The sequence below is a fragment of the Trachemys scripta genome, chromosome 14 (genome assembly GCF_013100865.1).
Source record: "Trachemys scripta elegans isolate TJP31775 chromosome 14, CAS_Tse_1.0, whole genome shotgun sequence".
In the NCBI taxonomy this organism is placed as follows: Eukaryota; Metazoa; Chordata; order Testudines; family Emydidae; genus Trachemys; species Trachemys scripta.
The window spans coordinates 879,534-895,451 of NC_048311.1; the positions used below are offsets into that span (position 1 = coordinate 879,534).

General features: G+C 44.0%; 1 protein-coding gene across 1 annotated transcript; it reads right to left on the reverse strand.

Annotated features, from left to right (window-relative positions):
• Window positions 1-13,254: 13,254 nt before the first annotated feature.
• Window positions 13,255-13,884, reverse strand: LOC117887496 (olfactory receptor 14A16-like). Its single transcript, XM_034790142.1, has one exon. It carries the CDS (start codon window positions 13,882-13,884, stop codon window positions 13,255-13,257), a length of 630 nt encoding a protein of 209 aa, XP_034646033.1.
• Between the last annotated feature and the right edge of the window lie 2,034 nt (window positions 13,885-15,918).

Sequence of the window (15,918 nt, forward strand, 5' to 3'; positions counted from 1 at the left end):
TTTCTTTCTCAGGACATCATATTCTGGTTGCAGAGGGAGGGACAAGAGCAAGGGCCTGGATTAGATCAGTTAAATAACTCTCCTTTTGTGAAACCACCTTAATTTCCTTCAGTCAGACCCTTAGCTTCTGAAGATTGGTGTAATATGGGAATGAGGATAGGGAAAACAGCCCCACTGATTCCATTGGAGTTACTCCTAATTTACACTGGGGTGAGAGAAAGTAGAATCAGCTCATTGGACTACAGTGCAGTTACTTCTGATTTACACCAGGATGATGGAGTGGTGAATTAGGAACTAATCCTTTTGATATGTTTGTATACCTCTGTGACCCAGATGTGCGCGAACTCTGGATAACGTTGTATAAATGTTACTATCCTTAGTTTACCAAGGGGAATTGCGGTTCTGGCTGGCCTGATTCTGCTATCAGGGCACTGCTGCGAATGTGTGGTAATTTCACTGCATAACATGGAATTACTCCCCATTTTCACTGCTCTAAATGGTAGCACCATCTCACATGGGCTAGACCAAAACCAGCCATAATTATATAGTAAACTCGAGTCAGGAATACAGCTCAGGAGTTCCGATGCTCCGTTCCCCATTCTAGCCTGATTTCCATGCTTGCTGTGGGAGACAGACCTTCCGGTTCCCCTCCTGATACTCCAACCACTCAACTAAACACCCTCCCAGAGCTTGGAAGAGAACCCAGGAGTCCTGACTCCCTTTTTGCCCCCTGCTCTAACCCACTAAATGCAACACGCCTCCCGGAGCTGGAAATATATGCCAGGAGTTCTCACTCTACCCACTGGACTCAACTCCCTCCCAGAGCTGGGAACACAAGTGAGGTGTCATGACTCCCAGTCCCCTCCACAAACCACTACATCAAACTGCATCTCAGACTCTATCCCTGTTACTCTCCACTGCCATCAGAAATGACTGCTGCAATTGACAATGGAGAGTCATTGGGCCAACTAATGTGCGTGAGAATGATTTTCCAGCATGGTAGTTGGGGCACTCACCTGGTATCTGGAAGAGCCAAGTTCAAGTCCCTTCTCCAATGACTATTTAACTATTGATAGAAAATGGAGCAGCTTCAACAGGAGTAGGGTGACCAGATGTTCCGATTTTGTAGGGACAGTCCCGTTTTTTGTGTCTTTTTCTTATATAGGCTCCTATTACCCGAACCCCCCTGTCCCGATTTTTCACACTTGTTGTCTGGTCACCCTAAACAGGAGAGACTGATACAGTCTCATTTTAGAACAGCCCATAGTCCAGCGGCGCAGGCACTGTCCTGTAAAGTGGGAATTCAAATCACTTCTTATCATCAATAAGAGAGAGGGATTGAACCTGACTCTGTCACAGGCCAGCCGAATGCCCTAACCACTCAGCTTCAATTTCTGAGGGGTGCCTGTCCCACAGTCCTTATGAGAGACAGAAATAGAACCCCTTCCCGGTCTGGTTCCTCATCTCTACACACTGGACTGAACTTCCTCCCAGAGCCACACGTAAAACACAGGAGTTCTGGCTCTCAGTCCCCACTACTCTTACCCACTAGACCCCACTCCCTTTCCAGGGCTGGGGATAGAACCCAGGAGACCTGGCTCCTAGTCCTCACTCCTCTAAGGTCTGGTCTATACTACCCGCCTGAATCGGCGGGTAGAAATCGACCTCTCGGGGATCGATTTATCGCGTCCCGTTGGGACGCGACAATCGATCCCCGAATCGGCGCTCTAACTCCACCAGCTGAGGTGGTAGTAAGCACCGCCGACAAAAAGCGGCAGAAGTCGATTTTGCCGCCGTCCTCACAACGGGGTAAGTTGGCTGCAATACGTCGAATTCAGTTACGCTATTCACGTAGCTGAATTTGCATATCTTAAATCGACTCCCCGCTGTAGTGTAGATGTACCCTAACACACTTGACTCAACTGCCCTTGCAGAAATCTAATAGAGAGAAGTAAGAATAAACTGAGAACCAGACACAAACAGATGATGTATGATAGATAGATAGATAGATAGATAGATAGATAGATAGATAGATGTAACAACAAACTAACAGAGAGGTACAAGTAAGAAAAGAACACATACAGATAGTGTGGGAGAAACACAGAACTAACACAAACAGGTAGATAGAGAAATAAAAACGAACTAATTGAGTGAGTACAAAGTACAAAAAGATAGATTGACAGCAATAACAAGAAACTAATGTATACAGAGAGAAAAGTAAGAATGAGCTGATAGTGTTGGTCACAATTTTTGGACAATTTTAATGTAAACTCCTCACTCCATTCTAAATATATGTGTGTCAATTTGATCAATTCCCCCACTCCCAATAAAAGAAAACTGAGGAACGAATATTTTGCCTCCTCTATTCTAAGGTAAATGCTTTGGACTGCCTCAGTTTCCCATGCCCAAATTGAGCTAAGAGTGAAACTATAAAAAAATATCTATTGTCACTTACCATTTTGGCCTTAAAGTGCCACTCTGTAATCGCCAAATATATTTCATTGCAAAAGCAAACTTACGGTGCCGGTCTGTGTGTGGAATCTTCCCAGACTGAGATGTCTTTTCTCCTCCAGCTACAGACTGCAATTGATTGCCCCTCTCTCTCTAGCCCCATACACACCCCTCTATCGATAAATCTCTCTGTCTAAAACCCCTATCACTGTATTATGAGAGGCCGTTCCCCCACCGTACTGAGGCTGAGCTGCTGGAAATACACTGAGATCTGTGCTGTCTGCGGGTGAGCTGTGCGTCAAAAACGTTGGTGCTGAAGGAATCCATGTATGTTTTCAAAGGGCTTGTGGGACTCAGTCCCTGGAGTCCTCAACAGCCCAGAGGCAACAATTAATTTCTCTGGCCCTTTATTTCTCTAAAGAGTTTCCAGAAACTAAGATAATCACAGCTAAAATTAGGCAGCAGCGTCTAGAGGGAAGATTTTGAGGCAAACACAGGACTGCACTCCAGACATCTGGCATCAATTCCTAGCCCTGCCGGAGACCTGCTGTGTTACCTTGGGAAAGTCATTCTCTGGGGCTGTCTTTCCCCTCCAGTCTTTTCTACTGTAAGCTCCTTGGCGGGAAGAGTGTGTCTTACCTAATATTATGGGCCTCACATATCAGGTTCAACTATCAGATAATTAATTAATTAAAAAGCTAAGGTCCAAGGTGTCCTGAGAGCTAATTCCAACAGTTTCTCTGGCTTTGTTCAGTCCCTTCACCGCTCCATTCCTCAGTTTGTCATCCGTCCAATGGGGATAATAGTTACAACTTGGAGGATAATTCATAATGAGTGGAGATATTCAAAAATATGTTGCTGAAAAAACAGCTTTTTGACAAAAAATTGCTTGTCATTGAAAATAATCTTGGTGTGGATAAAATTCATTTGGGGGGAGAGATAGCTCAGTGGTTTGAGCATCGGCCTGCTAAACCCAGGGTTGAGAGTTCAATTCTTGAGGGGGCCCCTTGGGGATCTAGTGAAGGCAGGGGGCTGGACTCGATGACCTTTCAAGGTCCCTTCCAGTTCTAGGAGATGGGATATCTCCATTAATTATAATTATTATGAATTAACTCATTTTTCTATGGGTTTTTGTTTGTCGGTGGGGGGAAGTTGTTCTTGGGTTTGGTATTATGAAAACCTGGAGATGGAAAACTCTTTGGTTTGCTTTTTCAGGTTTTGGGGGGAAAGATTTCAATATCAGAAACCTTTCCCCAAAACTAGAAAATATTTACCATAAACTGGCATTTTTACTAGAGAAGTTTATTGAAAAGCAAACGTTTTTCAGTCTCCAGTTTCATTTTTTGCCCACCTACCCCAATCCAAAAGCAATATTATGGGATGTTTCTATGAAAACAGAACAATGACATTTCCCACAAAAATATCATTTTCATTTTTGGCCAGCTTTAATAATGAGTAATTAAAACTAAATTAAATGAATTTGAGTTGATGTGGGTGCAACATTCATTATAATTTTATTTGACAGCATCTACTTGTCATAAGAACTGTCTAACAGGGTAAGACGTTTGGACCATCCAGTCCAGTATTCTGTCCCTGATAGTGGTCAGTACCACCTGATTCAGAGGAAAGTCTAAGAGGCCATATAGAGGACAGTTCTCGAATAACCTGCCCATGCCGGAGTCTCATCATCATCAGCTACTGAATGGTCTATGGCATGAAGAAGGTGAGTTTCTATCCCTCATTATCTGCTACAAAATAATTGCATGCTCTCATTATCCCGATAGGCTGCAGTATTCAAAGGAACCTACTAGATTTGTGTGTCTAAATCCTATTGACTTTCTACAGAAGAGGAGTGCCCAGCTCCATTAATCCCCTTTGAATATCTTACTTAGTTTATAATTAATTACTTATTTTGTAGATTACATCACTGACAATTTTGAAATCAAGATTGAATGTTTTTCTAAAGGATCTGCTCTAGGTATTGTTTGGGGGATGGTTTCTCTGCTTGGTTATACAGGAGGTCAGACTAGACAGTCACTATGGTCCCTGATGGCCTTGGAATCTATTAATCTAATATGAACTCCACCAAAAATGAGAACAAATTTTCTCCAAAAAACCCACAAAATGGTAGATTTTTTTAAAAAATATATAAATTTCTACGAATTATTTAAAGAAAGTTTGAATTGTTTTAAGGGGGAAAGAGGATTCTGATTCTCTGCCCCATTTATTGACCAGATCTATTAAAATTAATTCTGGGAGATTTTAGCTGAATTAGGCAACACCTCAAAGTAACACATCTCCATCTCTCTCTTGGCGATGTAGGCTATTTTGTGTTCATGGTGGGGCCAACATGACCAATAATGGGATTTTCAAGGTTGCCTATAGATATTTCACCACCAAAATTCCAATTAGTTTTAATGGGATTTGGGAATCCCAGTCCCCTAGGTGAAAATCTCCACCCATATTTTTATGATCAAAACCTGCAATTCTTTTCTGGTGCCATTTTAAGGCCATTATTTAATATTTTTATTAACAACTTGGATAACAGAGGAGAGAATATGCTTATAAATATTTCAGATGACACCAAACTGGGAGGGGTTGCAAAGACTTTGGAGGAGAGGATAAGAATTCAAAATAACCTTGACAAATTGAAGAATTGGTCTAAAATCAACAAGAGGAAATTCAATAAAGACAAGTGCAAAGTTCTTCTCTAACCAAGGAAAAATCAAATGTACAACTACAAAATTGGGAATCACTGGCTAGATGCATGTTGTGAATCATAGGAATATTCACACCTGGGATTGGCTTCAGGTCCTTATTTCTTGGTAACATTTTTTACTTTCTCCAAGGTACGTGAGAGAAGACAATTGGGTTTGGAATATCTGCAGCTGATGTATTGATCTATAGTTATAAATTGCTGAACAAGCCTATTTAGGAGCCAAATTGTGAGTTACTTATAAGTGTTTAATCAAGCAAGACTTTGGTTGTGCCAGACTGGGTTCTCAATAACACCAGAGTAAAGGTGAAGTCATTGGAGTTATTTTGGCTTCATCCCTGAGATCAGAATTTCCTCCACTGTGAGCTTTGTCTGAGTAAAGACAGAGTAAGAACTGTCCACCCCACTGTACCAGTTTTGCAATGTCATATAATTGAGTCATATGTTCAAAACAGTGCTGAGAATCACCTCTGAGCAGGGCCAGCATAAAGCCTTCTCCACTGCCTCCCTCACCTCATTGTTGTCTCCGTGTTTGTTTGCACTGCTAGTTTTGCCTATATTAAACCGACCTCCAGCTCAATCTCAGGTCCGGATCACATGGTGGCTGTCTTTTTATTCCGTGGTGCCTCCCACGATAAATCCAATCATTTATAGCATGACGAACGAGGATATCAATGCTGCCCTGAGGAAAATGATTGGGTCAAGTCTACTATCCAAAAAAGAAAATGGCCATCTTTCTCCCAGGACCATCGTCTCATTCTGTGTTTCTTTATAAATATAATCAACTGTTGACATTATTGTTTCCATGAGAACACAACATTCAATCCATTTATGCACACTGACGTATTAACACTTGTAAATATCTAGAAAAACTCCACTCAGATCCATGGAGTTACTATGAATTTTCACCTATATAAATAAGATCAAAATCTATGTATCTGTCTAGCTAAGAACATAAGGATGACCATACTGGGTCATACTAACGGTCCATCTAGCCCATTATCCTGTCTACACACAGTGGCCAATGTCAGATGCTTCAGAGAGAATGAACAGAAAAGGACAATTATTGAGTGACACATCCTGTGTTGTCCAATCCCAGCATCTGGCAGTGAGAGGCTTAGGGACACCCAGAGCACAGGGTTGCATCCCTGATCTTCTTGGTTAATAGCCATTGACAGACCTATCCTTCATGAACTTATTGCTGCCTAGTTAACCATCCATCCCCATACATAACTCTCTATCTATTGATCGATCGATCAGTCTGAGGCTCTTGTATTGCCACCCATCACCATGGTATCAAAGCACTTTCCACATAAAATCAGTTACCATATCAAATTCACTAGTAGACTTCATGGGGTCTCTGTCTCTTCTCCTTTTTTCATGGTGGGGAGTAAAATTCTGCTCCCACCACGGCCCTGAGGCCAGAGGATCTCTCTGTCCCCACTACCGACCCAGGGCTGGAAGAGCTGTCAGCCTCCGCCATGGCCATGGGGCTCAAGGTATCAGCCGCTGCCCCCAGAGGCAGAGCTCTTTTGCTATAATGAACCCCTGGCTTTAAGGCACAAATGGCTTGGATCCCCAGGGGTTTGTTATAGCGAGGATGTACTATATTTTCTTGGTTGGTTGATTTGTTTCTTTGTTCCAGATCTTTTTGGTTGGTGGGGGTTTGGGAGGGCGAGGTATGTTTGATTAGATGGGAGTATCCATTTGATGTTGTCATAACTATAGAGGGAAGGGTAACAGCTCTCCTGTGTACAGTACTATAAAATCCCTTCTTTTACTTGTAAAGGGTTAAGAAGCTCAGGTAACCTGGCTGACACCTGACCCAAAGGACCAATAAGGGGACAAGATACTTTCAAATCTTGGTGGGGGGAAGGCTATTGTTTGTGCTCTTTGTTTTGGGGGTTGTTCGCTCTTGGGACTAAGAGGGGCCAGACATCAATCCAGGCTCTCCAAATCTTTCTGAACAAGTCTCTCATATTTCAAACTTGTAATTAAACAGCCAGGCAAGGCGTGTTAGTGTATCTTTGTTTCCTCAACTTGTAAATGTACTTTTTGCTAGAGTGTTTGCTGTACTTTGAACCTAAGGCTAGAGGGGGGTCCTCTGAGCATTTTAAGTTTCATTACCCTGTAAAGTTATTTTCCATACTGATTTTACAGAGATTTTTTTTACCTTTTTCTTTAATTAAAAAGCTTCTTTTTAAGAACCTGATTAATTTTTCCTTGTTTTTAGATCCAAGGGGGTTGGATCTTGATCCACCAGGAGTTGGTGGAGGAAGGAGGGGGGATGGTTAATTTCTCCTTGTTTTAAGATCCAAGGGATTTGGATCTGTATTCACCAGGGAATTGGTGAAGAGTCTCTCAAGGGATCTCTAGCAGGAGGGTTTCTGCCGATTGAAGTCACCTAAAACAGGATTGGGGACTTCAACAGCAGAGTCCAGGGAAGGGGTAGGGACGGTTTTATGGCCTGCAGCATGCAGGGGGTCAGACCAGATGATCATAATGGTCCCTTCTGACCTTAAAGTCTATGAGTCTATGAGTCTATAAGGCTACCCAGGGAAGGGAATTAGCTTTGGAAGTGCTGGCAGAGGACCAGATCTAAGCAGGTAGTTAAGCTTAGAAGTTTTCATGCAGGTCCCCACATTTGTACCCTAAAGTTCAAAGTGGGGAAGCAGCCTTGACAGATGTTATCAAGTATTGGATACTACCAGATTGGGCCCTGGACCGAGCACACACCTATATTCCCCTGAAAAAACAACAAGGAGTCTGGTGGCACCTTAAAGACTAACAGATTTATTTGGGCATAAGCTTTCGTGGGTAAAAACCTCACTTCTTCAGATGCATAGAGTGAAAGTTACAGATGCAGGCATTATATACTGACATATGGAGAGCAGGGAGTTACTTTGCAAGTGGAGAACCAGTGTTGACAGGGCCAATTCAATCAGGGTGGATGCAGTCCACTCCCAATAAGAGATGAGGAGGTGTCAATTCCAGGAGAGGAAAAGCTGCTTCTGTAATGAGCCAGCCACTCCCAGTCCCTATTCAAGCCCAGATTAATGGTGTTAAATTTGCGAATGAATTTTAGTTCTGCTGTTTCTCTTTGAAGTCTTTTTCTGAAGTTTTTTTGTTCAATGATGGTGACTTTAAATCTCTAATAGAATGACCAGAGAGATTGAAGTGTTCACTTACTGTCTTATGTATGTTACCATTCCTGATGTCCAATTTGTGTCCATTTAACCTAGTAAACCTAGACCAGCCCTGACTGGTGTGTGTCCAACCTGTTCTTCAAAAAACCTCCAGTGATGGGGATTCCACAACCTACCTTGGCAGCCTATTCCCGAGTTTAACTGTCCTTAGAGTTAGAAAACTTTTCCTAATCTCTAACCTAAATATCCCTTTTTGCAGATTGGGCCCAGTACTTCTTGTCCTATCTTCTATGGACTTGGAGGACAGTTGATCACGACCCTCTTTATAACAGCCCATAACATATTTGAAGACTGTTATCAGGACCCCACTCAGACTTCTTTTCTCTTCCCAGTACGGCAACTGCTATTGAGTATATGATCAAAGAGCAGCAAAATCCCCTGTGTCATACGCTAAACCATATAATGGGACACAAAAACAATAAGGCTCAGAACTTCAAATCTTTGAAAATTCCCTTCAATGGGCACTGGACATCCAATTCATCTTGGCAGCTTTTACCAAGGCCAGTGCTGGATTCTCTATCTTTTGATGTCTTTAGATCAAGACTGAATGCCCTTCTGGAAACTGAAAAAAGCAAAAGAGGGTCCTCTGGCACCTTTAAGACTGACAGAAGTATTGGAGCATAAGCTTTCGTGGGTAAAAACCTCACTTCTTCAGAGTTCGTCAAACATAAGTTATTGGGCTCAAGACAGGGGTAAATGGCCTGTGATCTATAGGAAGTCAGAAGACTCAGACTGGATCATCTAATGGTCCCTTCTGGCCTTAAATCCTATGAATATTCTGCAAAAGTTTCCATTGATGGGACCTAGGGTCCAACCCCCTAGGGACCTTTAAAATTCTAGACTAAAGCCTGCTTTCAGTCTCTTGTTAGTTTGGTCCTTAATTCAGAGCCCTGGAGAACTAAATTCTTCCTTTCACCTATAAAGTGCACTTGGCCAAGGCAGTGTGTCTAACACCTAACCTGGATGTGTCATGTCTAGGGAGAAGACAGGAGGTTGGTCTAAGACCAGACCTGTGATTTTCTAAGAGGCCTAAGGAGTCAAACACAAGTTCCCATGGACTCCTTTAACTCCATTAGACCCTACTCCAGAAGGGAGCCACAATGTTCACTGTTGGACAATATACCCACCGTTAGTGCCTCTGGGACAGAATGCAGGAGATCCAGTTGGTTGGAACATATTCCTGGTAGAGGAAATTTCTAGGAAGCCACACAGAAGCTGTTTGAGAATGGTGAGCATGGTGGGTAGCTGGCCATTCATTTGGTTTTAAACTGGATAATCCCCTTTTCGTGTAGGTTGTCCCCTGTCTGGTTCTGAGACAAAACCAGATGTGGTTTTGTCCATAATCAAGGATGAGGGATGCATGCAAGGTCACACTGACAGGCAGGGCCATGAGGAAGGGGCGGGGCCACAGCTTTCCCAGAAGTACCAGTATGTCAAGTGTGATGTTGCTTTATAGAAATAATAAACCCCATAATGCTTTATAGAAATATGCTTAGGAGCGTAAATATAACATGACTGGAATAGGTTTTATGTTAGATTGCCATGTAACATATCTCTCCAAAAGTTATGATCTACTGGATATATTCACCCTATTTACATGCATGTATTATCTCTGTATTCAAAGTTATGAATATTGGCTATGTACTTGTTTGATTTTAAATAGCCTCAGTGAAGCAGTTGGTCAGCTTCTGGAGAAAAGACTATTCTCAGTAAGATGATGGCAATCCACATCTGAGTTTCCTAGTTATGTGGTATCGTCTGGTAAAGTTCTGAGTCATGCATGGACCTGTGACTTGTCCATGGGATTCCAAAACTTCATCTTGTTGCTTGACTCTGCATAGGAGAGGAGAAGAGGTTTTCACACACAAGAGAAATTCCATTAAAGCCCCTAGAAACTCCTCCATTCTGTCTTCAATTGGCTCAAGAGATAGCTTCTCCATTCCCAAATGATACCTGAAAGAAACTGGAACAAAGGATAGTAACCACAGGGGTGTGAGTAATTGCTGGACCCAGACTAGAAGTAGGCTAGTCTGTAAAAGAAACTTACTGGAACATCTCTGAGGGTGAGATTTCATCTGGAATCACTTGTATTAGGCTTAGACTTGCGTGTTTTGTTCTATTTTGCTTGGTAATTCACTTTGTTGTGACTGTTATTACTTGGAACCACTTAAATCCTACTTTTTGTTTTTAATAAAATCACTTTTGACTTGTTAATTAACCCAGAGTATGTATTAATACCTGGGGGGAGGGGCAAACGGATGTGCATATGTCTCAATATGCGTTATAAAGGGTGAACAATTTATGAGTTTATCCTATATAAACTTTATACAGGGTAAAACGGATTTATTTGGGGATTGCACCCTATTTGGAGTTGGGTATCTGAGTGTTGGAGACAGGAACACTTCTTAAGCTGTTTTCAGTTAAGCCTTGAGCCTTTGGCGGACGTGGTTCAGACATGGGTCTGTCTTTGAAGCAGACAAGCATGTCTGGCTCAAACCAGGCAAGACACTGAAGTCCCAAGCTGGCAGGGAAGACAGGGTCAAAAGTAGTCCAGGCACAACAGGTGGCAGTTCCCAAGGGGGTTTCTGTGATCCAACCCGTCAGATCCGGTATTCTGGGAATGCCTCAGTGGCCAACCTAATCGAGGGAAGATCTGGGAAACATTTTTCTAAGCCTGTGGCAGATTGTGTAACTCAGCTAAAAACATAGCAGCATCTGTCATGAACAGGTTGAGGAAACCATTTTCCATTGACAAGTTACTTTGACCAGCTCTACCAACCTGAGCTGAGAGCAACACACACATCCCTGACCATGCCACGCATCATCGGTCACCAGGGTGCAGAGAGACTAGGAATTTCGCATGTCTGAGATGATCCGGGAATAAACTTGCTCCTCCTCTCACTAAAGAATTCTTCCCCTCTTAGGTCTCACTCCTACTGATCTTCTACAGCAGCTTGGCAGGCAATATCAGTCTGTGATTAGTGCAGGAATACGGTCCCCTGAAGTTCTCAGGCCACTTCTGCGTATGTGAGGGTCACCATCTAATCTTGTCTGGCACCCGGGGGACTCAATCAGAGACATCCAGAGTATGAGCTTCTACAGCTTGAGCTGAACAGCCAGGCTGCCTGACAGCCATGGGAACAGCCCCCTATCCTCTAGGTGGGACATAGAGGGGCCTCAAAACACACACTGCTCATAGGCGGTATTTATGCAGCAACAGTGCGTGGCTGCAGAGGTCAAGGGCTTCATCTGAGCTTGAGTCACCTCCCTCTGCCAGGAGGACAGGGCGTGACAGACAGTTGTACTAATGCAACGCTATGGAATCTACTGGAGTTTATTCTCTGTGTGGCCCCCTCTCCTGTTCCCTGTCCATGCACATTCATAAAGCCACAGAGTCATAGAGTTCAAGTCCAGAAGGGATGACCTGATCTTCCAGTTTGACCTGCTGTACGCTAACACCATCTGGCACCCGCACAACAAATGCAACAACTGAAATTAGACCGAAGCATCACAGCACTGAGGAGACTAGACGGTTCTGCGCACCTGGCAGAGAATAGGAGAGACGGAGGGGCACCAGTGCCCAAAGCCCCCGCAATGGCAGGGAAATGGTTGAGATACACAAAGAAAATCCTGGCAAGTGACCCACACAACACGCTGCAGGGGAAAGCAACCTCCCCCCCAAGTTCCCTGCCAATCTGACCGGGGGGAAATTCCTTCCTGACCCCGACATGGTGATCATTAGACCCTGATCATGTGCTCAAGAACCAACCAGCCAAGCATCCGAGAGAGAGAGAGAGAGAGAGAGAGAGAGAGAATGTCTCAGTGCCATCTCAGAGCCCTGGCACATCCACCCAATGTCCCAACTCCAGCCAGGGCTGCCTGATGCTTCAGAGATTAAAAAAAAGCCCTCCCAGAATAAACTGGGTCGGGGGGAGGAATCCCTTCCTGACCCCTGCCAGGGGCCAAATGAAACCCTGAAGCATAAGCATTTAGGAGCATAAGACATAGGCCGCAAGTGAGCCCCAGGGCTGCTGAGCCCTGCCCCCCACCATCACAAGCAGCCGCGTCATACAATCCCACTCATATATGTGTCCAGCTCTCCCTTCAAACTAATTCAGTTATTTGCCCCCCACAACTCCTAATGGGAGGCTGCTCCAGACACTCGTCCCATTGGTGGTTAGAAACCTCCCTGTAATTTCTAGCCAGTCTCTCCATCTCTCACAGTCCTGAATGTACATGTGAGCCAGGCTAACACAGTCTGGGTCCTTGTCCCCCTCCAGTGGTTAGGCCTCATATGGTGGTTTATAAGACCATGGGCCCAGTCCCCAGCTGGTGGTAATGGATATACAGCTCCATTGGAGGCAGTAGGACAGATCTACAGATGCTGTAAATTGCTTTAGCGCCACCAGAGTCAATGGAATTACACGGATGTGTTGAGGATCTACCCCAAATGTTTTCTCTCACCTACCCCAGTCTTACTCCAGTCTGAGTCCTTTAGTTCCAATGAAGCCACTCCTGATTTATACACACAAATAAGCAAGACAACTCCCATAATTGTTTTCAGTGGCCATGGAATGGGCGCAAGTGACCAAGCAGTATAACGGGTATTGTTTTGGCACAGAATAAAAGTCTGATTCCTCTCGTGCACACATTTTACACCCATTTAACTCAACAATTGACCCAGATTTTCTATGGGTGTAAATCACGGCAGTGGCAGTGACATCATCAGAGTTAATCTGGATTTGCATTGGTGCAACTGAGATCAGAATAAGACCTGTTTGTGTGCAAGCTGTGTGGTCATGGAAATAATTAACATTAATGAACAGATACTAAGTAAGGAAACTTTAATTAGAGAATGATACAAAATTAATTCTTGGTGAATTACCTACACCCAGTCAGTCTCCTCATGGCAGCTTTCATCTCCTTGTTCCTCATGCTGTAGATAATGGGATTCATGATTGGTGGCAACACGGAATAGAGAACAGCCGCCACAAGATTCAGAGCAGATGGGGAGCTGGAGATGGGTTTCAGGTAGGCAAAGGAGGCAGTGCAGACGAACAAGGAGAGCACAGTGAGGTGAGGAAGGCAGGTGGAGAAGGCTTTATGCTGGCGCTGCTCAGAGGGGATCCTGAGCACTGATTTGAAGATCTGAACATACGACAGAATGATAAAAACAAAGCAGCCTAAGACTAAACACACAGTAAAGGAAAGAACCCCAACTTCACTCAGATATGAGTCAGAGCAGGCGAGCTTGAGTAGCTGGGGGATTTCACAGAAGAACTGATCCACCATGTTGCCTTCACAGAAGGTCAATGCAAATGTGTTCCCAGTGTGTAGCACAGAGTAGAGAAGCCCACTGATCCAGGCACCAGTTGCCATTTGGACACAAGCTCTGCTGTTCATTAGTGCAGTGGTTGGCAGAAGGTGACATACCGGTCGTATGCCATGACAGTGAGAAGGGAAAAATCCGCTCCCACCCAGAAGAAGTAGAAAAAGACTTGGGCAACACATCCAGCATAGGAAATGGACCTGGTGTTCATGAGGGAGTTGGCCATGGATTTGGGGACTATGACAGAGATGGAGCCAATGTCTAGGATGGATAGATTCATCAGGAAGAAGTACATGGGGGTATGAAGGTGGTGGTCGAAGGCTATGGCCATGAATATAAGAAGATTCCCCATCAGAGCTGCCAGGTAAATCATTAGAAACCCCACAACGTGCAAAATCTGCAGCTCCTGAACCTCAGAGAATCCCAGTAGAAGGAACTCCGTCACGGTTGTTCGGTTGGACATTTTCTTTCTCCGGACATCATTTGATGGCTGCAGAGTGAGGGACAAGAGCAAGGGCCTGGATTAGATCAGTTAAATAAATCTCCCTTTGTGAAAACCACCTTAATTTCCTTCAGTCAGACACTTAGCTTGTGAAGATTGGTGTAATATGGGAATGAGGATAGGGAAAAAAAATGACTGACTCGAATGGATTACTCCTGATTTACACTAGTGTGAGAGAAGGTAGAATCAGCTCTATGGACTCCAGGGCAGTTACTCCTAATTTACACTAGGGTGATGGAGAGGAGAATTAGTACAATTGCTTTTGAGATATTTGTAAACCTCTGTCACCCAGAGGTGGGCGAACACTGGATAATGGTGTATAAATGTTACTATCCTGAGTTTATGGAGAGGAATCAGGGGTCTGGCTGGTGAGATTCTGCTGTCAGGGGCACTGCTGAGAACATGGGGTAATTTCACTGCATGCCATGGAATTACTCCTCATTTACACTGCTCTAAATGGGAGCAGCACCTCGCATAGAGGTGACCAAACCCAGCCATATTTACACAGTGAACTCGAGTCAGGAATACAGCCCAGGAGTTCTGACACCCCATTCCCAATACTAGCCGTGGTTCTACATTCGCTGCGAGAGACAGACGTTCCGGCTCCCCTCCTGCTTCTCTAACCACTCAACTAAACTCACTCCCAGAGCTTGGAAGTCCTGACTCCCAGTTCGCCCTCCGCTCTAACCCACTAAATCCAACAACCCTCCCAGAGCTGGAAATACAAGCCAGGATTTCTGGCTCTACCCACTGGACTCAACTCCCTCCCAGAGCTGAGAAGACAAGTGAGGTGTCTTGACTCCCAATCCCCTCCTCTAACCACTACATCAGACTACATCTCAGCCTCTGTCCCAATAACTCTCCACTGTCATCAGGAATGACTGCTGCAAGTGACAATTGCGAATCTTTGGGCCAGCAAACATGAGTAAGAGTGATTCTCCAGCGTGATACTCGGGGCACTCAACTGGTGTGTCGAAGAGCCAAGTTCAAGTCCCTACCCCAATGACTATATAATTATTGATACAAAGTGGAGCAGCTTCAACAGGAGAGACTGAGAAAATCTCATTTCAGAACAGCTCGTAGCCTGTCGGCTCAGGCACCCTCCTGTAAAGTGGGAGTTCAAATCGCTTCTCATCATCAGTCAGAGGGAGGGATTGAACCTGAGTCTGTCACAGGCCAGCCGAGTGCCCTAACTACTCAGCTTCAAGTTATAAGGGATACCTGTCCCACAGTCCTTAGGCAACACCTCAGAGTAACGCATCACCACCTCTCTCTTGGCGATGTAGGCTATTTTGTGTTCATGGTGGGGCCAACTTGACCAGTGATGGTATTTTCTACGTTACCTATAGATATTTGGCCACCAAAATTCCAATTAGTTTTTATGGGAATTGGGAATCCCAGTCCCCTAGGAGAAAATCTCCACCCATAATCTTATGATCAAAACCTGCTGCTTTTTTTCAGTGGCATTTTTAAGGATATTATTCAATATTTTTATTAACGAATTGGATAGAAAATATGCTTTTAAAACTTGCATATGACACCAATCTGGGAGGGGTTGCAAACAATTTTGAGTACAGGTTCAGAATTCAAAATGACCTTGACAAATTGGAGAATTGGTCTAAAACCAACAAGAATAATTTCAATAAAGAAAAGTGCAAAGTTCTTCTCTTACCAAGAAAAAATAAAATGCACAACTACAAAATGCGGAATCACT

Excerpts from the sequence above, each read along its gene's own strand:
- LOC117887496 (XM_034790142.1), bottom strand. The coding sequence starts at position 13,884 with ATGTGTTGCCCAAGTCTTTTTCTACTTCTTCTGGGTGGGAGCGGATTT.